This window comes from Hirundo rustica, chromosome 19, assembly GCF_015227805.2.
Source record: "Hirundo rustica isolate bHirRus1 chromosome 19, bHirRus1.pri.v3, whole genome shotgun sequence".
NCBI lineage: Eukaryota > Metazoa > Chordata > Aves > Passeriformes > Hirundinidae > Hirundo > Hirundo rustica.
The window spans coordinates 4,551,405-4,572,785 of NC_053468.1; the positions used below are offsets into that span (position 1 = coordinate 4,551,405).

General features: G+C 54.7%; 1 protein-coding gene across 4 annotated transcripts in view; it reads left to right on the forward strand.

The window, feature by feature from the left end:
- Window positions 1-21,381, forward strand: part of SMG6 (SMG6 nonsense mediated mRNA decay factor) — a 107,462-nt gene that overhangs the window by 22,922 nt on the left and 63,159 nt on the right. For all 4 annotated transcript variants that reach the window (XM_058422963.1, XM_040082148.1, XM_040082147.2 and 1 more), the window contains exons 9-10: window positions 2,893-2,954; window positions 6,504-6,649. In XM_058422963.1, the coding sequence (XP_058278946.1) occupies window positions 2,893-2,954; window positions 6,504-6,649 (208 nt within the window). The remainder of the gene's footprint in view (window positions 1-2,892; window positions 2,955-6,503; window positions 6,650-21,381) is intronic.

Sequence of the window (21,381 nt, forward strand, 5' to 3'; positions counted from 1 at the left end):
GGTCCAAAGTTGAGCGATGAGCTCGTCAAAACCTCGAGGCTGTGAGAGAAAAAGTGGTGAGAGCAGCGTGAGGTGCCTGCTCGAGATGCCATGGTGCTGGGGCACACAGGCATCTCTGCCTGGGCTTGCTGGGGTTGTGATTTAAGTTGGCAAGAGGCATGAAACATGCTTCATTCCTACAGGCAGGTATCACATTTCCTTAAAAACAATTATAAGTAAGCACATATCTCTGTCCCAGTTCTGTACTGGTTGCTGGGGAGTGTGACTGGTGAGTCCTTGGGATTGTGAGTGAAAAGGCTGAGCATGAAAGTTGCTCTGAGAAAATGGGGGTGAAGCCATTGTCCTGACAAGCCCTCCTGGAGCTGGGTGTCTCTAGATGCACTCTGTGCATGTCCCTGCTGGGTGTCACTTTCCGTTCAAGGTGGGGAATTTTGGTTTTCCCCCGCTGCCAGTAAAGCGTGGGGATTGCAGAGCACTCCTGGGGCCGTGGGTGAATGTGGGCCTCGGAGGAGAATTTCTGCCCGAATTTCTTCTTTCCCCCACCTGCAGCCTGCCCACGAGAGTTGCTGTCCGGTAGAGATGGGTCAGGCCACGAGCTCCTTCTCTTTTCCATATTCCCCCTCAAAGGATGCAGAACTCTTCCAGCTCTTGCACAGGGTCTTGCTGTGGAGCAGAGCACTGCCCACCACCCCACCAAGGCTCCTGCGCTGAGCTGGGGGCTGTGATTCCTTAGGCTTTGTCAGTGTCTGTGATTTCAGCCAGAGCTGGTCACAAACCAGCTTTTTGCCTCCACAAGCTGTTGCTGAAAAAAAAGGACCTGTTAAAGCCTTCAAGCTCTCAATTACCAGAGTGTCCTAAGGTGAAGAATCAGCTATATCCAAACTTCACTGGCAGAATGAATAAGGGCTTTGCTGTGCTGTCCCAGTATTCCCCAGTCTCTTCTGGGTTCCATCTGCAGAGTTAATAAAATGGTGGCAAATCAAGTTGAGTTCTAGTGGAAAGGGCTCTTTAGGGCAGCAGTAAAATAGTGAGTAAGCAAGAACCCCTTGCTGCGGGGGCCAGTTTAATTGGTCTGGCTTGTTTTATGAGACAGGTTTTATGTTTAAACTCGCTCATGGCCCAGGAGCGACTCTGCAGCAGGGCATCATTCTCCTGCATGGATCCTCCGGGAACGCAGCCGGGTTAATTACACCTCACTGAAGGTGCACAGCAGCTGGCATCAGTCATGGCTGGAGCCCAGGGGCTCAGCAAATGGGGGTGGGAGGTGGCACCAGAGCTGGGATGCCAGTGACAACTGTCCCCTGCAGCCAGACCTGGCAGAGAGCTCAGGGGGCACTGGTCAGCGCCTGCCCTGTGTCCTCTGGCATGTGCCCAGCTCCTGGCTGGGCACTGCCACGGCCCTGCCAGGTGATCTTATCCTCACTCTGTGAGTGGAAGTGGAGGAGTTGGAGCTGTAAAAGCCCTGGGTGGATTGGAGCAGCGTGGTGCTGCTCTGGGTCGCTCCTGGTCAGCGTCTCCCTCGCAGCACTCGGGGCCTGGCTTTTCTCAGCGTGCTGAGGCTGTGCAGGCATGGGCGGGAGAGGAAAACCTCCTGCTCTGGGGAAGGTAAAAGCGAGGCCAGTCCATCCTGCTGTGACACAGCCACCCCCAGGGCCAGGCTGAGGGAGTGCTTACCCACCAACAGCTCCTCAGAGCCCTGTAGATAAGGACTGGGAAAAGCCTGGAGCTGTGCTGAGCAAGCAGAGGTGGCCTGGAGCAGTAGTAAGTAATTATTCAAGTCAGGTTTTGGAGTCAGGGGACCAAAGCAGGGCAGGAAGCTGCTTTCACACCATGTGCTACAGCCAGCTCCCCAGTGTCCCCTTAGCTCCATGTCCACAGAATTGTGGAATGGTTTGGGTAGGAAGGGACCTTAAAGACCATCTAGTTCCAGCCCCCCTGCAATGGGCTGGGACAGCTTGCACTAGAGCAGATGGCTCAGAGCCTCATCCAACCTGGCCTTGACCACTTCCAGGAGTGGGACACCCACAGCTTCTCTGGGCAGTTGAGTAGCTGTTCAAACTGCAGGGTCTCAGAGGCTCTGCTGGCACATCTGAACACTGTCTCTAACACCAGATAAACGAGGGGGTGCAGCATCACCCCAATCCTCCCCTGCTCCTGGAAGCTGCTCCTGGCAGGGCACAAACAAGTGTGAGTGCTGCTGCTGAGCTCTCTGTGCCGGCTGCTCTGCAGGAAAGTGCTGGGGAGGACATCCTGCTCCCTCTCTGCCTTGTCCAGCAGCTGCTCTGCCTCTGACACAGTGGGGAGCACGGGACAGCCTGCTGCTGGTGGTTGTGGGATTGTGTTTTTCCATCCACGGGAATGCTGCCTTTGGAGACTTCTTTTCCAGAACCCCTTAAAGGGCTGTGCTGTTTTGAGTCGGTGCGACAGGAGGGAGGAGAGCTTTGCCTAGTGGTGCCTGGGGTGCAGTTATCAGATCTGGGTTCCTGCGGTGCAGGTGTCGGGTTTGGAGTGCCGGGGGTACAGGTATCGGATTTGGGGGTGCAGGTGTTGGGTTTGGGGTGCCCGGGGTGCGGGGTTTGGGCTCCCGGGGCTCAGCAGCCCTGTGCAGGATCACAGGACCCGGCAGAGGGTGCTGTGTCTCCACCGCCTCTCCCAGCTCCACTTCCAGCTCCAGCTGTTTGGCACTTGCCTCTGCCTCTGTGCATGATGTTTGTAAGAGTTTGGGCATGTCCATTTGGTTCTCATCTCCAGTGCCACCCCCAGCATCCAGGCCAGGTTCTTCTGTCACTGGGGACATTCTTAATTCACAGGAAATAGGAGAGAGTTTAATTGTTTTCTCTCTCTCTCTCTCTTTTTTTTTTTTCCCCCCCTCTTTTTTTTTTTCCCATGCAGCTGAACAAAAGGTTCATCCTCAGTTTTCTCCATGCCCATGGGAAGCTGTTTACCAGGATTGGGTAAGTGTGCAGGATGTTTATTTTATTTTCCTACATTACAAGTCTTTTTGGAATTTAATATTGTTAGCAACTAAGCTGTGTTTGGAGCTGAGGGCACAGGGTGTGAATTCTTGCAGGCCTGGCCTCCTGGTTCTTATTCTCCTTACCCGCCCTCCAATCCACACTGGCTGGAGCTTGGGCTTTTCCTTTCCCCCACCCCAAGGCCAATTCCTGCCCGTGCACCAGGACCCTCTGGCAGAAGCTGAGCTCAGGTGGTTCACACACACAGGAGGGACTAGAGGCTGTTCTCTCTCTCCCCCATCACCTAACTGTGCTCCCCTCCCCTTGAATTTCTGGGTTTAACCCCCTCTCACCCAGTGGCTCCTGGGGCTCTCAGTGGCTGTTGCCTGTGATGATCACAAAGCCATCGAGGAAGATCCACGTGGTGGCTGGAAGCTGCCATCCAGAGTGTGCCAAAACAAGCCTTGCCCTTCATCTCCTCGCTGCTATTTCAGTGCAAGCCCCACAGCTGAGAGCTGCCCTGGCTGTGGGAACTGGTTTGTACAAAGTGCCCTCAGCAGTGGCTATCAGAAATGGGTTTCAAGTAACTGAACAGCTCCCCTTGAAGCAAAGCAAGCCCTGATCCTGGCCTGGGCTGAGCTCCCAGCCCAGGGGACATCCTTGTGACCCTGAGGGCAGAGCTCAGCCTCACAGCTGATGGGCTTCCTGTGGAGCTGCCTCTTCTCCAGATCCGGACTGGCCCTCGGTGTGGGAGCAGCTGGTGAGGACAGACCCCGTGTGGGTCTCTGGCAGTGCTGGTCTCTGCTTGAGCCTGCCAGTGCCTCGGAAGCAACCAGAGTCTCCTCAGCTCTGTTGGCTCCTTCATTCTCCTGTGGGACTGCTGGCTACAAGTCACAGGGCTGAGAGGCCTTTTCCAGTCTGTGTGGGTGCAAAGTGACAGCTTGTCCCTGCTGGGAACAGCTCAGATCCTGCCACACAGCAGCACCTCAGCGCTTGCTGTGTCCGGTGCTTACAGGGCTCACCGCTCAGGAGGGGCACTGCGGACCCTTCACAAAAAACAGCCAAGCAGGGGCTGGTGATTTGTTGGAGATCCAAGTGCCTGAGGGTCACTGCTGAGCTCTCCCTGAGTCACAAGGCCAGCCTGCAGCGAGGAGACGGAGCTGGGTGCAGGAAAAGAGGAGGAGAAGTGCCAGAGCCCACAGAAGGTTCGGGAAGCGCAGGGTCTGTGCCGGAGGGCAGAGCATCCGGGGAGCTGCCGGTCCCTGGCGCGGTGGGGCCGCGCTGGCGGTCGAGCTCCGGTTGAACGGATGCCAGCAGGGGATTAATGGGGATGTAGCAGAGATCAGTTGCACATTTGGCTCCTGAGACTTTTGTGAAATTAAGATGCAGCGTTTTCAGGCGGTTGCTTCCCAGGACAGTCATTTAGAAAACCCAAGTATGTTTAATGGTACAATATGCCTTAGAAGGGAACTAGAAAAGTAATACCATGACACAGGAAGAGAAAATCGTCCAGCCCTGCTAAACAGCTTCCGTGCTTAAAATAGGTAAAAGGTGAGGAATTGCCAAGTCCTTTTTGGGCAGGATCTTTGGTGATTTATTTGGAAAAAATATGGAAAAGATGATGTTGTCCTAATTGGACTCTTGCTCCTAAAACCACAGGTAAGCAATTTATTAAAAGCTTCCGCTCGGCTCCTGACCGGCTGGTTCTGAGCTCAGTGGGGTTACTGCGTGCTGTTCCAGATGTGCTGTGGTATCAAAGCGCAGGTGGTGGAGCTGAGGAAGCCCTCGCTCCTTCTTGTTGTTGTTCCATGGCAATAATCTTCATCTCCTCAGCAACAACCCATCCTGCAAAGGGCTCCTCCATCCCCAGAGTGCTGTCTGCCCTAGGAGGATGTCGCTGGATACACTGGATGTGGTCTGAGATCTCTCAAAATTAGGAAGTCTTTAGAAGCAATCAGTTTGCTCTAATTCTCTGGCTGCGCCCCAAATCCAGGGAAGTTGCATTTTGCAGGGAAAGCAGTGAATTTGTACTGACAGAGCTGCTCCATTCTGCGCAGCTACAAAGTACAAGGAGACTTATTTGTTCCAGCCTGTGTTTTTGAGAAGGTAACAGAGACTTTGAACTGCTCCAGCAAACAGTGCCCAGGGTGAGGGTACCCTGCTGGTAGGCACACCCAGGCGATGAAAAGCACCCATGAAATATGGCTAAGAAGAAAGCCATTTCTGTCTTTAAAAATAAAGTTGTCACAGTCCTGAAGTGTGCTGGGGAAGCCCAGCGGAATTGCCCATGTGGGTTACCAGAAGTGGCTCATTAATCCAGCCTGTGGTGATATCACAAGATCTGAATCTCTTGGGGGGCAGATAGAGGAAATTGCTATGGAGGCCCCCGAGGTTGCCTGCCCCAGCTCCAGATGCCTCACCCTCTGTGGGTTTTGGCTCCCTCACTCCCGTGTGGGCACTTGATAATGCCGCGGATAAGTGGTGTGGGCGCTTTCTGGGAGATACACAGTCTGCTGGGTCTGGCTGTGGCTTTTTCTAGTGTAGGAGCAAGAGTCAATACAGCAAACCCTGCAGAAGAGGCAGTGGGACAGGAGCACCTCCCCCCTCAGTAGTTCCCAAGGTTTTGGGCAACTTCTTGGTTAGAAAATCATCTTCTTGGGAAACCACGTGGGGACTGTTGTGGGCAACCGCACCTCGGTCATTTTTGGGGTTTGACTGTGCTCTTTGCTGTAATTTCAATTTTTCACCCCGCTTCAGCTGGGGGGTTGCCGAAGATCCAGCAGCTCTGATAAGTGACCTCAGCTAATTCCCTCAGCTACGAGGAGCAGGATAAAGGTGTCAGATTTCCATGGGCGCTTGTGAGTGGTGTTGAAAGCTCACCCCATCCCCAGCCGTGGCCCCGCAGCCGCGGGCTGCTGTGTCCTGACGCGCGACAGCGGCGCTGCGGCTGCGGGGACCCGCTCCAGCTTTGACACTGTCAGCAGCTCCACGAGTCAGAGAGTCCCTGTCCTGTGGGGCTCGAAGTGATGAAGTTTAGGGGCTCAATCACAGGGAGCGTGTAGCCTGGGGAGGGGACGGGGCTCGGTGCCACGCGATCCGATGTTGCAGCGAGGAGTTGTGGAGGAAGCACGCTCTGGCCAGCATTCAGTGCACTGGAATTGCCACATCCGCAATGTGGCACCAGTGTGTGCGTTTTGCTGCAGCCTTGGGAGTCCCATGGGCTGCTCCTGGTCCAAGTGAGCTGCTGGCCCCTTGGCACCTCTCCCAGATTGGTAGAAGTCAGTAGAAAAAAATGGTTGGTCAGAAATGACTCATAAAGGCCGTGTTTTCCTGCCAAAAGAATGCTGCCTGTCGGTCACAGAGCGATCCCTCACTGCCCTCTCTAAGGAAGCAGCCTGCACCTTCATTCCCCGCAGCTCCTGGCTGGGAGACAGCACCCCAGGGATTCCCCCTTCCCCAGGGGATGTGACACGAGCTGAGCCGTGCCCACCTCCCACCCCACATCCCAGGACACAGCCTGCTCTCTCCAGCCTCTCTCTCTGTCTGCAGGATGGAGACGTTCCCTGCGGTGGCCGAGGAGGTCCTGAGGGAGTTCCAGGTGCTGCTGCAGCACAGCCCCCCTCCCATCGGAAGCACCCGCATGCTCCAGCTCATGGCCATCAACATGTTTGCAGTGTACAACTCCCAGCCCAAAGGTACCGCGTGCAGCTGGAGGGGAAACTGGATGGGGATCAGCCACTCCCCACGTGGAGAAGGGTGTGGGACACACCAGATGGGGAGGTGGGAGTGGTGCTTGGATGTCTGTGGGTGTCAACACAAAGGGACCTTGGCTGGGCCTTTGGAGCTGGCTGAGGTGTCTGAGGAGCGAGGAGGCATCGCATCCCCCTGGAGCCTGAGTCATCAGCACAGAAGGAATATGCTGCTTTATGGCTCTGCCTTCCCAGCGTTTAAGCTGGGCTCTGCTCAGTGCCTGTGCTGGCACCAGGAGGGCTGGGACGGTCCCAGAGGCCGCAGCTGTTGGCTGTGGCTGCCTGTGTCCATGCAGGTGGGTTGGCACTCTCCGAAACACCGGGCTGGAGCCTGTGCCCCATGTTAAAGCAGAGAACAGCACAGATCTAGTGTTCATTACTCTCCTCCTCTCCTTTCCTCCATCCACCCAGCAGCCTGGATGGTCTCTACCACTGACAAGTTTAATATGCTGGGCACCAGAGACTCCACCAAACCAGAGCCTCTTCACTGAGTTTAAAATGATGCTTCCAGGGATTGTCCCCTCCAACATGCACTCGGCAGCAGGTACCAGGTCTGCCTGAGCCATGAGTTTGGGAGCAGGGTGGGAGGAAGCAGCATTTCACATCCTAATGACCTTGGGATTTAGATCCCAAAGATGAAAGCCTCCAGCTGATGGATTTCAGCTGAGGCCAGCGTCTGGGTGATCAGGCTGTGCCCCAGAGAGCTGCTGCTGGAAGATCCCTCCCTCGTGAGCCAGTTGGCCACTGGTCAGGCCAAGGTCATCTGATGGAGCAAACTGGCACCGGCTGGAGGGCTGGGAAGTGGCTCCTGTGTGCTGTGCCTGTCTTGCACACTCTCTCCTCCTGGAGGGAGCTGTCAATCCCACTGGCGAGGCAGCCGTGCCCTCCTGCCTGCCAGATGCCAGCCAGCGATGGCGTGTTTATCTTTGAGCCGCAAAGTATTATGTGATGATAAGCAAATGCCTCTGTGTGACAGTAATTATTGTATTCAAAATATTAATAACCCCCCTGGTAGGTGAATTAATAGCGGTGTCTGTGCCACAGACAGGAGCGGGTGGGAAGCAGAGGATGAGATTTGTCTGGGATGGATGGCAAGCCCCAGTGGCAGAGCTGGAAGCAATCCCAGCTCTCAAACCACTGGGCTGTGCTCGTCCATCCACAGCCGAGCCGTGGATGTGTGTGAGTGATGGAGGGAGTGTTTTTTATCTCACCAAAAATAAGTATTCTCAGAGTTTTCTGCCTCCCGTGTGGGTAGCTGCCAGCTGCTCCCAGCTTTCGGATCTCTGGAGAAAGCAAACCTGTTCCTGCCGGGGCCCGCGGGCTGCGTGCGGAGCAGGTGGCAGCGCTGGTGGAATGCCTGCAGCTCGGATGGCACCACGGCTGCCATCTGATGCCAAGGGCCCTTCGGGGATTTCCCTGAGGGCTCTTTGCTCCCGTGACCCCGAAATATCGCTGAGAGCGTTGTTGGCAAAGCAAACCCCGCTGTCAGCGCAAATGCCCCGGTGGTCTCGGAGCGCTCGTGCCGGCGCAGCGCGGGTTGGGCTCACTGCCGGCGCTGCCACGCTGGGAAGAGCTGGGTGCAGATGGAAACGAAAAGCAGAGCAGCAAAGGCTCTGGAGTTGAGAAGGAAGGCAGGAATGTTGGAAGGGTTACAGGGTGCCCTGGGCAGAGCGAGGGCGCTGGCTCGCTCCCCGGCGCGTGGGCTGCTGTGGGCAGAGGCCTGGCGGGAGCGCGCGGCAGGAACGCTGTCGGGAAGGTGCGGGTTTCCATTTCCCAGCACATGAGTCAGCTCCCTGTGCTGCAGCAGCAGGGGCAGCAGCGGGAGCCAGGGGGCCGAGCCGCCCCTGTGGGCCCGTGGGAGGCTGGCGGGATGCAGGGAGCAGTCCCACCCTGCCTGCATCCCAAACTGCCAGGAGGCGTTGCTGGGGAGCCGGCTGTAGTCAGAGCTTGGCTGTGTCCACTCCACGGAGCTGGATCTAACTTTGCAGTTGGACCAAACAGCCTCCGGAGATCTCCTCCTACTGAGCTCCTCCTGCAAAGCTGGGAGCAGAGCGTGGCCGTGTCCTTCCCATCACACGGGCCTGACGCCCCGTTTGCACTAGCAGGAGGAGATCCGTGGGTTTGGGGCTGAGAGGGAGGTCTGAGCCTCTCTTCCCTGCTGTCCAGGGGTGTTCTCTTCAGGGAAAGCTGCTCCCTCCTTTCCCTGCTGTGGATTTACAGGCCTCTGGAGCCCCAGCTACTTCTGAGAAGCTTGTAAATGTGCTTGTTGCTCCGTGTCTGGTATGTAACAAATCCCTGGTGCTGAGATGCAGTGGTGCTGGCAGTCGTGGTGTGGTGTCACTGGCATAACAGTCACAATGTGGAGAATTCCATGAAATTCTTAACCCCTGAATAAGAACTTCTAAGTAAAGAGTCATGTATTAAGAAAAAAGAAACTTAACCATTAAATGCTGTGTTAAGCACCTGCCCTCTCTCTTCCTCAGGCTTACACCAAACACAATCCTGCCCCATCTCAGCCTCAGTTTCTCCCATTTTTGGATTGTGCTCAGTTTGTCCCAGACCTTCAGTGAGGCAATGGGCAGCGCAGGAGCTTGGGACCTCCTGCATTATAGTTTATATCTGCTGCTCTTTGCCTTTTTACTCCTGTTCTGCTGTGGTGTGGGTTGCCTGTGAGTCCTCAGGGGTACCCCTGTCCTGGCACGTGTCCCCCTCTGGGATTTGTGACATGCCCTTTGTGTCTCTGTTCCCAGCCACTGCCACTTTTTCATGAACCAACCAACCGCAAGGTCACCGTGTGCTCTTCCGACAGGGTGGCTTTTTGTTTGTGCTGTATTTTAAACTGTGTTCAAAACCAGCCAGCTGTGAGCAGCACGTGGCATTTCACATCCTCCTCCCACGCAGGTCACTGCCGTGGTTACCTGACCCCTGCACTGGGTGCCAGGGCTCAGGTGAGCCCGTGCTCACTGCAGCTGAGCTGTGCTTGTCCCCAGGGACAGCACCAGGCACGCTGGAGCTGGTCTCAGCTGCCTGTGCAGCCGGGCAGCACTGGGAAGATCCTGGGAGATGAATTGGATCTGTTGTTTCCGCTGGCAGAGGATGCCAAAGAATTGCCACATGAAGTGCATCTCCTGCTGTTCAGCATCAGGCAGTGTGCTCCTGCTTTGTCCAGGGAGGCAAGCAGCCAGAGAGGGTCCCACTGACCCAGCTGCCTCCTGGCAGGAGCACTTCAGGTGGGAAAAAGCTTCTTGCAGACTTCAAACCCATGGAGCAAGGAATGCCCACCTAGGGGAGGGAGACAGAGAGAGGTGGCCACTCCACATGGCAGAGACTTGCACTTGCTGGTGCTTTCCAGGATGGGACATAGGTGACTAACCAGTGTTTTGGGCCATGCTGGGCTCTGGCTGGGGTGGGACCCAAGTGGGGTGGCCCGTTTTAACAGTTTGGTAGCCATCTGCACAGCCAGCTCACAGAGAAGTTTGGATCCCTTTATCCCGACCGCAAACACTCCAAGAATTTTAATTTTTTTTTAATTCTGTAATTTGGGGAAATAAAACTCTGGTTTCTGAAAAGACTAATTGAAGCCGTGCTTGCGGCAGGGGCATCTCGGTGAGTGGAGAGAGAGAAACCCCCCTCCCAGCCCATCTGTGCCCAATTTACTCCGATCTGGCCTCTCTGAGGCTTTTTTCTTTCTCTCTCTCTTTAATAATTTGTTTTATAATTCCTGGAATCAAACCCATCTCAGACACACTGTTTTATTTTACTGTATTATTGGATTATACTTCCTATAAATCACTGGATGTTATTCATAGGCCACCACCAGAATAACTTCCCCTCTGCCCCCCCTCCCCAAGACACCCCCTCCCCGACGGCCCCGCATTCCGAACAAGCGAGGTGGGGGTGCAGCAGCACGGGGCACCCCAGAGACACTTCCCGGAAATCCCAGCAAATTTGCCTGGCTGCGGGTGTGAAGCATCAGGCTGCAGCACCTGGATGCCTTCTGGCACTCTCGGGCCGGTGCGGAGGTTGTTAGGAGGTCGGGCTTAGGTGGAAGTGGAGAGGGGAGGGGGCTGCCATATGTGCATCCTCAGCACATGTGAGGAATGAAGCTGCGTCCCCCAGAGCCGAGCAGAGTCGGGGCGCGGGGAGGGTCTGGCCAAGCGCGTTGCTTTAGTGCTGAGCGTTGGGAAAGTGGAAAGCCAGTGGGAAGTGACAGTTTGGGCAGGGTGAGCTGTGCTCTGCCAAGGAACAGAACCTACCAGTCGTGCCCTGGCAGAGGGGCTGTGCTCATGTGGGTAGTGAGGAGGGCTCAGCGTGGCAGGGGCAGGCTGGGCTGTGTGCTGCACGCCCTGGGTCTGTCTTCTGGAGTGGAACATGGTCGGGTTATCTGTGCAAGGTGGTGTCAGCTGGGAAACCTCGACGGCTGGTGCAGAAAGGGAGGTTTCACAGCAGCACCTTCACAGCAGTATCTGTGGCTTTTGCCACACCGGTGTTCTCAGGCCGGAGCTGAGCAGGTCAGTGCTGCAGGGGTTGGAGAGGCTCTGCCTGGCTCAGAGAGGAGCTGCTGTCACAGCTGGGGCTGCAGCCTGTGCAAGGGTTTGCTAAGGCACATGGCCCTGCTTGCTCCTTGAACACCAACACCAGCCTGAGATGGGGGTCTTGCTCGAGTCTTGATACACACAAGGAAAGATCTGTAGGTCAGTGCAGGGGATTTGCTTAATCAGGTACAGGTCTTAAGTGCTTAATCAGGTACAGGACTTCGCATTTCCGTTGGAGAGGACAGGTCAGAGCCCTGAGCTGAGGCCGTGCTGTGGTAACCAGCAGCTGGTTCCGCTGCCATCCCACCGTACTCACAGCCCCATGCTAGACACAGCAGGTCTCACTTTGCTGACCACACCTGCTCAGGCTTGCAGCCTGAACCCTTAAAATATCCCTAGAGATGATGCAGAGGCTGGTGGTGTCTGCCCTCAGCAGAGCCTCAGCTCTGACCATTGCCACAGGCTCATTTTTGCCCCTCCGACCCAGCTCTGCTCAAAGAGTGACTGCAGCATCAGAAGAGGCTCAGAGGAAGCACCTTCTGATCACCTGTAGCAGCCTCATCTCAATGTCAAGAAGCTCTAACCACATTCTTGCATGTTGGAGCTTACAAAAGGTGGAGGGAGTCGAATGCAGAGTCCAGTGCATTTGCCCGAGTTTAGAAATCAGTGCTGTGGGTAGCTAACTGCCTTGGTTCGGTGGAGTTTTAAAATCAGGCACAAAAGAAAGCTTAATAAACATCAGGCTGTAGATAGCAGCAGAAGCAACTTGATCTTTCCCAGTCTGGGGAGCAGAACTGAGTCCTTTCCTCTTAATTCCCCTCTTTGTGTGGTAAATACACACTTCAGCTGTGGGCTGTGACACCTTTGGGCTAAGCAGCCAGGAGGCTGATGGAGATGTCACATTGCAGGGCTGTGTCTGGGGGACACTGAGCATCTGCAGCCCTGTGCTCCAGTGAGAGCAGAGCCTCAGGTCCCTCCACCTGCCTGGGGGATTCGGTTTGTAGTGCAAAGCCCACTTGATGCAGGGAGGCTGGAGTTGAGCAGTTTGACATCTGGCTTTCTCTGGGTGCTGGGGCTTTGGTTGACGTACAGCAGTTGTGGACTGAGGTGTGTGTGCTGAGATCTCCAGCTGCACTTGGCAGTTGCTGTGTGACTTTTCCCTCTGGGACTGGGCAGTGCTGTCTTTAGCAAGGTGGTGTTAAGACATAACACTTCCCAAGGCCTTAAGTTTGGAGGAACTGGATGTTTAATTTATCCTTCCCCTCCTTTCACATTGCTGCTTGTATTTGCTTTGCCTTCGAGTGGTAATCAGCAGAGGAAACCCAGAGGAGGGCTGGGTGATGGTGTCCATCCTTCCCCTTGCTGCCTGCCTTGCACTCAGGCTCCTGAGCGAGCTGGCTCTTTGATGTCACTGCCTTGGCAAAGGGCTTTTACACTGAACCTGTTGTTTAGTGATATCTGCTGCTCCCTGTGTCCAGACACAGCCCAGACCTTGGGATGTGTGAGTAGGAGGAAGGGTTGAAGTGGTTCAGGGAGTGATACCTGCAGTGCTCATCTCAGGAGCCACACAACTTCCTGTGCTGAGCCTCCTAAGGGACACGTACGTGTCCGGAGATGGCAGCTGACCCTCCAGGGCTTCTCCTCTGAGCCACTGGGAGCGTTGGAGGTTGGCACAGTTGCTGGGAACTGTCGGCGCCTCTCCCTTCAGGGAAGGAAGCTGTCTCGGACTCGAGACACATCAGTAAAGTTCAGGTAAAATAATTCTGGCCCAGACGTGTCTTCAGAGTCTTGCTCTCGGGCTCTTGAGGCTGGTGGCAGCAATGTTTAGACCAAAGTCTTCCTTTGCTTATTCCCCTCTGTTTCCTGTTTAAAAGGCAGATTGTCACATATTTGGGGATTTATTTACCGTAATTGGAGTTATTTTCCTGGCTGCTGGCTTCTGCCCTCTGATGCAAGACTCCTTAGTGAAACGTGTGTCCAGAAAGCCATGTGACTTTTTTTTTCCCCTTGCCACAAGTGCCAGCAGGAGATGCAATAATCAACGCGCTGCAGGGAATTTCCACTGGCAGTTCAGGTTTCTGAAATCTAGACGTTGGCTTGGGAGGCAAAAGATTGAGCAGGGCTTTGTGGCAGGGAAGGGAAAGGTTTCCAGCAAAATTGAGTGTTTGCTGGTGTGTCAGATTCTCCACTCCTGCCCTCCAGCTCAAGTGCAGCAAAGTCCCCATCGAGGGGTGTTGGATGAGCTTGCTGGGGGCTCCTGCCTGGTCTGCCTGTCGCACAAGCACATCCTTACATCTGAAGCCGTTCCACGAGGCGATACCGGGATCTCATTTCAGGGCAACAAATGGAGGGGAAATGGTTTGTAAACACAAAGCCTGAGTCTGCTTTAGAGCCAAGCTTCAGCAGCCCAAGCAGCAAATCAGGAGAGAGTCAGTGACAGGTGAGGTGAGGTTGCAGAGGCTTTGCTGTGGTTCCAAGGCACGGCCAGCTCTGCAAACGCTGAATCCAACCATTATTTGGACGAAGAAGCAGCGTTGCTGTGTAAAATGAAAGGCAGGAAATGGAGCAGTGGCACACTGTGTCCGTCTGTCCTGCTGTGTTGGAACAAGAAAGGAGGTGCTGAGGCAGCTGTCCCAGCTCTCTGCATCTCCCCAGCTTTGGTGGTGGAGAAAGAGGGGTGCCAGGGAGTCAGAGTGAGGTGCACCAGGTGCAGCGGCTTTGGTGAAGCTTTAGATGTTTGCAGCGTGACAGGAAGTCCTTTTGCTTTTGAAGAGATATTTCTGATTCTTTAATGTGCCTTGCACCTTTGATTTCCTCATGCTTTTAAGCAGCACCAAGTCAATTACTGTATTTCTGTTTAATTCTCTGAGAGAACAGTGTATAATTAGCCTAATTATGCTGCTTTGTGAAGTTGTAAAACTCCTGATTGAGCTTGTGGGGCTGTTTTATAACCTTCCAGGTGTAGGCAGGGAGGGCTGCCCGCCCCGTGCCCCGTGCAGGTTTGGGTGCAGCCTGCCAGCTCGGTGAGGGTAGTTCCTTCCCAGGGGCTGCCCCACGGGCTCATCCCCCTGCCAGCTCCATCCTGCCTTCCTCTTTTCACAGCCTGCAGCCCCTCTGGGAATCCTGTGCCCAGTTCTGGGGGGGTTGTTGGGATCTCTTCTTGCCTTAATGTTGAGATCAGGAATGGCAGCACAGCCGAGGCTGTGTTTCTACTCTTGAATGTACCTGAGGAGGTGACCACACGCAGGTTTAGGTGTGGAGATCTTTTATTTTCCCTAATTAGGCTGCATGTGCCTTGCAGCAGGTTCTTGGCAGCGCAGAGCTGGCTCTGCCTGTGCTAAGTGACAGTCAGGAGTCAGGTGTGACCTTCAGGCTGTGTGATGCTCACTCCAGCCTCACTGACCAGGACAGTTCAACCCCAGCTGAGTGGCAGCCCTGAAGGCACATGGCCCATCTCTGATGGAAGGGCCATTTTTAATGCTGGTCATTGTGGCTGGTGATGGCCGTGGTGGCCTTAGGGCTGGCTGGTAGGTGTCACACAGAGGGCACAAGTGATTTGTCTGCCCCCGAGGCTCTCAGGTCCCACCCCAGAGAAGCAGACAGGAGTGTGTCGCCGTGGAATGGGAAGGAGATGCCCCATGGGGATGGGTTTGGCCGTGGAGTTTCTCCATTCCCCCTTCTCCCATCCCTCCTGGGATCATCTGGCCCCCTGACCCTGGCTCAGTGAACTCCCGGTGCTTCTCCACCGGCCCCGGGAGCGGAGCTGCGGCGTCTTGCGTAAGCAGCGCCTGCTCCCCGGGTAATGGCACGGGGCTGGAGAAGGAGGCTCCGGCTGCCAAAGGCGGGTTGGGAACAGCATAAACCCTTCAGCCCGAGGAGCCAAGGGCTGACAACCCTCGTGCCTGGTGCTGGGAGCGGAGCTCGTCCCGCCCGGGGGGCCCCAAGCGCGCTCGGGGCCGTGGCGGAGAGCGGCCAAAGGCGGCCACATGGGCCCGGGTGGCTCTAAAAGCAGGCGCAGCGGAAGTGATGCTCCCAGCCCCATCTGCACGGGGAGCGGGAGACGCGCCCCAGCTGGTGCGAGGCCCTGGCAGCCCCGGGAGCTGCCGTCTGTTGGGCTTTACTGCTGTCTACGTTGAAACACGGCTCGGGAAGGACGGGAGGGGGGTCGGTGGCACGGTGCCAGTCCCGGTTCTCCTGGCCTTCTCGTTCCTCTCTCCTCCTCCTCCCCGCTCCCTCCGATGCTTTAAAGTCACATTTCCAGGCCAGACATAGAATTAATCTCTGGGCACTTCACATTGCTGGCAGCGCAAAGCAGGATGTGGGATCTTTTTTTCTCTCTCTCTGCGTCTTGGCTGACTTTTTTACCTCTCGAAGAATTTGGAAGGGCCGTGAGATTCCCCCCACCCCCCCTCGCCTCTGTGCCGTGCAGTTTTTCAGCACGCTGATCACCCTGCTGTGGCTTCACCCTAATAGATTTCATATGCTGACACAGTTGACATCAGTACCAAACTATTTTACATGTGATCTGGTGTATTTCCTGAGGAAATCTGCAAGATATTTATTAAGAACTAATAAAATAAACCTCTCCATGAGCTTTTAGGTAGTTTTCAATTTTTCATGTCTCTCTCGTTTCCTCTTATCAATGAGTTTCTATTTTCTCCCTCCTCTCTGACCATTGCAAAAGGAAACAAAAATAAATGTTTTAAACCGTTCCTGAATGGACACTGGGAATATTTCTGTAGTGATGTATTAGCAAAGTCGTATTTTTAGGGCTGTATTGTCAAGACTAAAAATATCCCGCTGCAGTGCATCCTTTTTATAGGGCTTTGTGTGTGTGTGTGTGTGTGTGTGTGTGTGTGTGTGCTGAGCGTTGTACAAGTTTGCACCAACGTGCAAAGGTCTTTGTACTACTGCAGCGCTGCCTCCCCATCACAGCTGGACTCCATTAAGCCTTGGAAATTAGTGTAATCCTGGTTAAGAAAAGGGGGGGAAAAAAAAAAAAATCCATCAATCTCACAGAGCCGCGTTTCCCCAGCTGAGCCGGGATACCTGCGTGGCAGCCGCGCTGCGAAGGGCTCCAGCAGCCGGTGGTTTTTGCCACGGCTTTCCTGCCACGGAGGGTGTTCCCTGACGGAGAACAGCAGCTCTGCTCTCCCTGCTTCCCCCGGAGCAGCGGGGTTCAGGCAGGACGGGCTGTGGGCTGCAGTCACCCGGTGGGTTCTGCTCGTTTGTCACAGCCGGGAACCCCTTTGGGGCTGTGCTGAGCTGGCAGGCAGCAGCGCGCGTGTGTGCGTGTGTGTGTGTAGCAGAGAGCAGGCTGGATGCTTTGCGTTCTCCGAAGGATTTTCTGCCTTTCTGCTATTTGTGTCTCCTTCAATTAACTGCGATTGGAACAGAGAGAACCAAAGGTGGGCGCCGGGCTGAGAAGCCGCCTCCCCTGTGCGCTGCTTGCCGGGGGGGGGGGGACCCCAGTGCCGGGATGGGAGGCGGCTCTGCCTCTCCGTCACGTGTGATTGATGCAGCCCTTTCCAAACACGATTTCCCCTCCGGCTGGCGTCCGCAGATCCCGGCGTGGCGCTGCGGCCGTCACTCGTGTCCCCAGCAGCAGCCTTGCGTCACAGGTGGTGGGTGCAGCGGCTGACGGGGGCCCTGACGGCCGGGCCAGCGCCGTGCGCACGGCACACGCTGCGCGCCGCGCTCCCCCTCCATCCTCCCTTTACCCGCGGGCTCCTCGCCGTAGCTTTCCTGTCTGCTGCCGTCTGGAGAGCCGCAGCCTCTCTGCTTCCTGTCGAGCGGTTCGGCGAAAGCAGTAATTAGGGCCCGTAAAAATTTATTTTATTGGCGAGAAGTGTTGGTGGGTAATTGGCCATAATTTGAACCCAGCCAGATTGGAGATTAAGGAAAAAAAAAATCATATATATATTTTTTTTATTATTATTATTATTTTTTAATATATATATATTTTTTTTTTAAAGAAAAAAAAAAGTCACAAAGAGATCTTTTTACCAGAAACACCAGGGCTGTGAGCTGGAAACCCTTCCCGAGGCGGGTGGGACGGGACGGGATGGCGGCTGCGGAGAGGGCAGCCAGCAGCGAGCGCCCGTGCTGTACCCGTCCTTGAGGGTGTTTGACACTGGCATGGGAAGAAAGGAAACCTTGTTTTCCAAGAACTCTGCTCTTTCTCAGCTTGATAAGCATTTAAAATAAAAGCTGCACAATTGGAATTGGCAGAGCATCCTCATTCTTTTGTCTGTCTGTTTATTTTTTTCCCCTCATCCCTCGACATGTGTGCTACAGCCCAGGGTTACTACACCCCGTGGAACCACAGGCCTGGAGCTCTGCAGGCGCGCGCCGAGCTCTGCCCACCCCCAGCCCGGCTCTTTGAAGCCTGGCAGAGCAACAGAGATCCAGCCCCGACCCTGGCAGCCTCCCGATGGCCAGGGCACTGAAATCTTTGACAAAACACGAGTTCTCAGCCCCTCTCGGCTCCCCCTTCCCTCGCAGGGCAGCAAACCCAGGGCTGCGCCTGGAGCCGGAGCGGTGGTTTTGGAATCAGGCTGTGACTGCACTATATGGACCCGATGGCTTTGGTATTTATAGGCTCGGTTGGAGCAGCTTGAGCGTGGCCAGCGGAGCGGGAGCGGCTTGAGGGCCGACGCTCATCCCGACGGAGGGTGATTGGAGAACTCCCCGCTCCGGGAGGACGGGAGAGCCAAGCCCCTCCGCGCACATGTCACGCGCGGTTCCTGCCGGTTGAATCACACCAGGGAGTTACTTCAGGCTACTAGCCCTGCTTGTTGCTTTGGTGTCAGTTACTCGGGGCGTTCCTTCAGGTCCGTAGTGCTTGTTTTTCGCTTGGCAGCCTCGGGGCTGGGGACCTGGTGTAGCCGTTTCCCAAGGAATATTTTTGGTTTGAAAACTGAAGGTCAGCAGTTCGCAAGGGCTGCGCTTGCAGCCAGCTCTGTGGTTCGCCTTGTGCCACCGGGCCAGCAGCACTTGAAATCCTGATCAATTGATCTGCAACAATATGAAACCACGAAGGGCGACTGCCAGTTAAAACTCCCCGTCTCGCCCCGTTTTCCCCACCCAAAGTGTCTTTCTGCCCATATCCCCTTTCTTGCCGCCTGTCTCCCTCCCTCCCTTTCGGCTGTGTATTGGAGTTTTTGTCTATCTTTTTCCATCTCTCTGTCTCTTTTCATAACAGTTTTTAATAATGTTTTAGTTAGTTCCAGCCTTTTCCCTCAATGGATCCCATTGGAAAATACATTTGAAAGGAAACAGTTATACACTTCCCTTCCTTTGAAACTCTGTTGGCACCTTTTCCAGTGCAGTAAACCATACAACATGGATTTTCAAAGTTTCCAAACACAGACATGCTGGCGTTAAATTTATGAAAAAATATTTTATTCGGCTGTATAGTAACTATGAGTCTCCGAGCTGCTGGTCACAGTGAAATCGAAGCTCGCTTTGGAACTGCAACAGGTTTTCAAATCTCTGCAGGAAACGGCGCTGGAGCCCGCAGCTCCCTCGTGTCCTCCTGCCAGGAGACACAGCAGCAAACAAAAGGGGTGCTGGGGCACCCCAAGGCAAGCCCACCGACCCCCAGCACAGCTTTTTCCTCTGGATCGCCACGCTGGGAATGCTGCAGCAACAGTAGCTGCAGGGAATATCCCAGTTGTGCCAATCCTGTCTCAGATCACGGGGGAAAAGAGGAATTTGGCGTCAAAGTGTGATGTCTTATCCTTGTTAATGAATGTGGAGGGTTCAGGCTCTTTAGTTCCTGAGCGCCGTGGCGGCGGCTCCATCGCCTGCGTGAGCCCGCACGTGCGTCGGGACCCGAGGCTCCGGCTCCTTGTGAGTTGTTGGAGCACTGAGATCGTATTTTCTAGCAGGGGGGCTCGGATGTTGAACTTCCTGGAATGGTTTCTCTGCGTGCTGTGGGTTTGTGCCTGTGGTCACGGCCCTTCCCGCAGGGAATCGCTCGCTTGACACCTGAGAACCTCCCTTTGCGTGGCACCACTCGCAGCTGAATTTCTTCCAAATTTCCACAGAAGACCACAGCCCTTGATCACCACCAGAGGTCTGGTGGGTGGGTCTGGCTGTATCCTCACGAGGAGCATTTTGAGGGGTCGTTTCCAAGCAGAGCGAGCCTCGAAGGCTGTGCCCAGTGGCGCTTGTGGCGTGGTGTAAGGCACACAAAGCCTCCTGTGGTAGACAAGATGATGAGAGGACAAAGAGATCCCAGGCTCAATTTTCCTGTTTTCCTTTTGCTTTGTAAAATTTCTTTCCATTCTCATGGGAGTTTTCCAGAGAAGCCACTGATTCAGTGTTACCGTCGTGCTCGGTGCCGCATGGAGTGTAGGAAAAGCTACAAGGTCCAGATAATTAGATGGGGTAAACTCACTGGTGTGTGCTCAAAGCTTGGGTTTGGGTGCCTTTTTTCATGGTGCCTCTAGCAGGTACTGATGGGGGGCTGAGCTTAAGGAAAATACCAGATTTTCCAGTCCTTTGACTGCCCACCTTGAGATGCAGGAGATGGAGTTCTGGAAACACGATCCTTCAGTAGCTGCCTTTGATCCTGCTCAAAGCAGAGTTGCCCAGTGTCTGCAAATTCCATCCCATCCATATCACCAGCCAGCCAACAAGTGAGGGACACAAAAATCGTTGAGCACACACATTGGAAGGAGTTAAGGGGACTTCTGGATCTCCCTGAAAGTTCAGGACCAGGGCAAAGAATGGAATCAAGTTCTCCATCTTAATCCTCCAAACCATGACCTTGTCCTGCAGCCCTGAGCCTCACTGAACACGTGCACATTTCAGCACATCAGAACGCTCTGCAGGAGGGTCTCTGCTGCCCGTTAATTTTCTGTGTTGACTGAAAATTGTACCTTGAGGGGAGAAAAAGTGATGTGTCGCTAGGACGGCTTTATGGTGAGTAAGTGTGACGGAGCTGACTCGAAGCTGCATAGATGCCTCCAAGTCTGGTGTCCTGAGAGTCTTTTGCATGTGTAATTTCCATAGTTTTCAGAAAAGCGAGCTCCCCCATGGAACCAGGCTGACCTCATCTGGGATCCTTGGCTGGCACGTAAATCTGGATGCACCACACAAGCCCCTGCCACGGCAGGAACGCTGCGTGTGTGGGGCTGGGATCCTCTGGGGACAGCAGCCGCTGATGGTGCCAGCAGAGCAGTGAGGGGGCTGGAGAAGGAGCTGCTGTGCTGTGACTCACTTGTGCTGCTTCAGCCCCCTTTTCCACCTGCTTTTCCCTCTCCAGTGCCTCACCTGGCTTGGTTTATTCTTCTGTCCAAGCAGGTGAAGCAGCTGCTGCTTTGGTTGGAGTGGCATGAGAGAGCTGTGTGACAGCGAGCACCCAGATTTCCATAGGTCCCCGCCATGGCAAAGCAGGATGGGGGTGGCAGAAGGCACACCCAGACCCCTCCGCTGTCCCCTGCCAAACTTCTGGTTCCTGCTCCAAGTGTGAAGGTGCTAGGGATTTTGCTGAAATGGTCAAAGAATTTTTAACTCGAGAAGAACAATATATTTTCCCTAACCTCATTCTGGCAAATGGCTGAACCTTTGTAGTTGAAATTTTTCCCAATAAATTTAGCTCGAAGAAAGCTTTTGGCATGAAGGATTGCAGCCTAAATGGTTAAAGTTTGGCAAAGTTCTTAGGAACTGAAACCAGGGCCTTACAATGGAAATTGTTAGGTAAGAATCACTGCAGGCAGAGTGCCTGGGCTATGCCCCTCTTGGTGGGGTGTCCTGGGTTGGGGGTGCCACTGCCATCAGCCAGGGAGGCTGGAGGGACCAGGTGGGGCTGGAGTGGGAGGTGAGGAGGCAGCTCAGGTTTGCCAGCGTTTGATGAGGACCCTGGGATTTCCTGCTTCCCAAGAGCAGGGAGGAGGGCACGGATTTCACGTCGTGTTTTGGCATTTGCTTTGCAAAGCGCCACAATGGGCCCTCAGGAAGCCGTCAGAAGACGAGCAGCAGAGGAGGGAATGTGCTGAAATGGAAGCTCCACACTCTGCTGTTCCTGCCCCATCAAAGGCTCCTTTCTCTGAATGCTCCTGTCTTGCAGGCACTTGCTCTCATGAGCTTTAACTGCAGGCTGGAAGTGCTCACCCAGGTTCACACCCGAGGAAA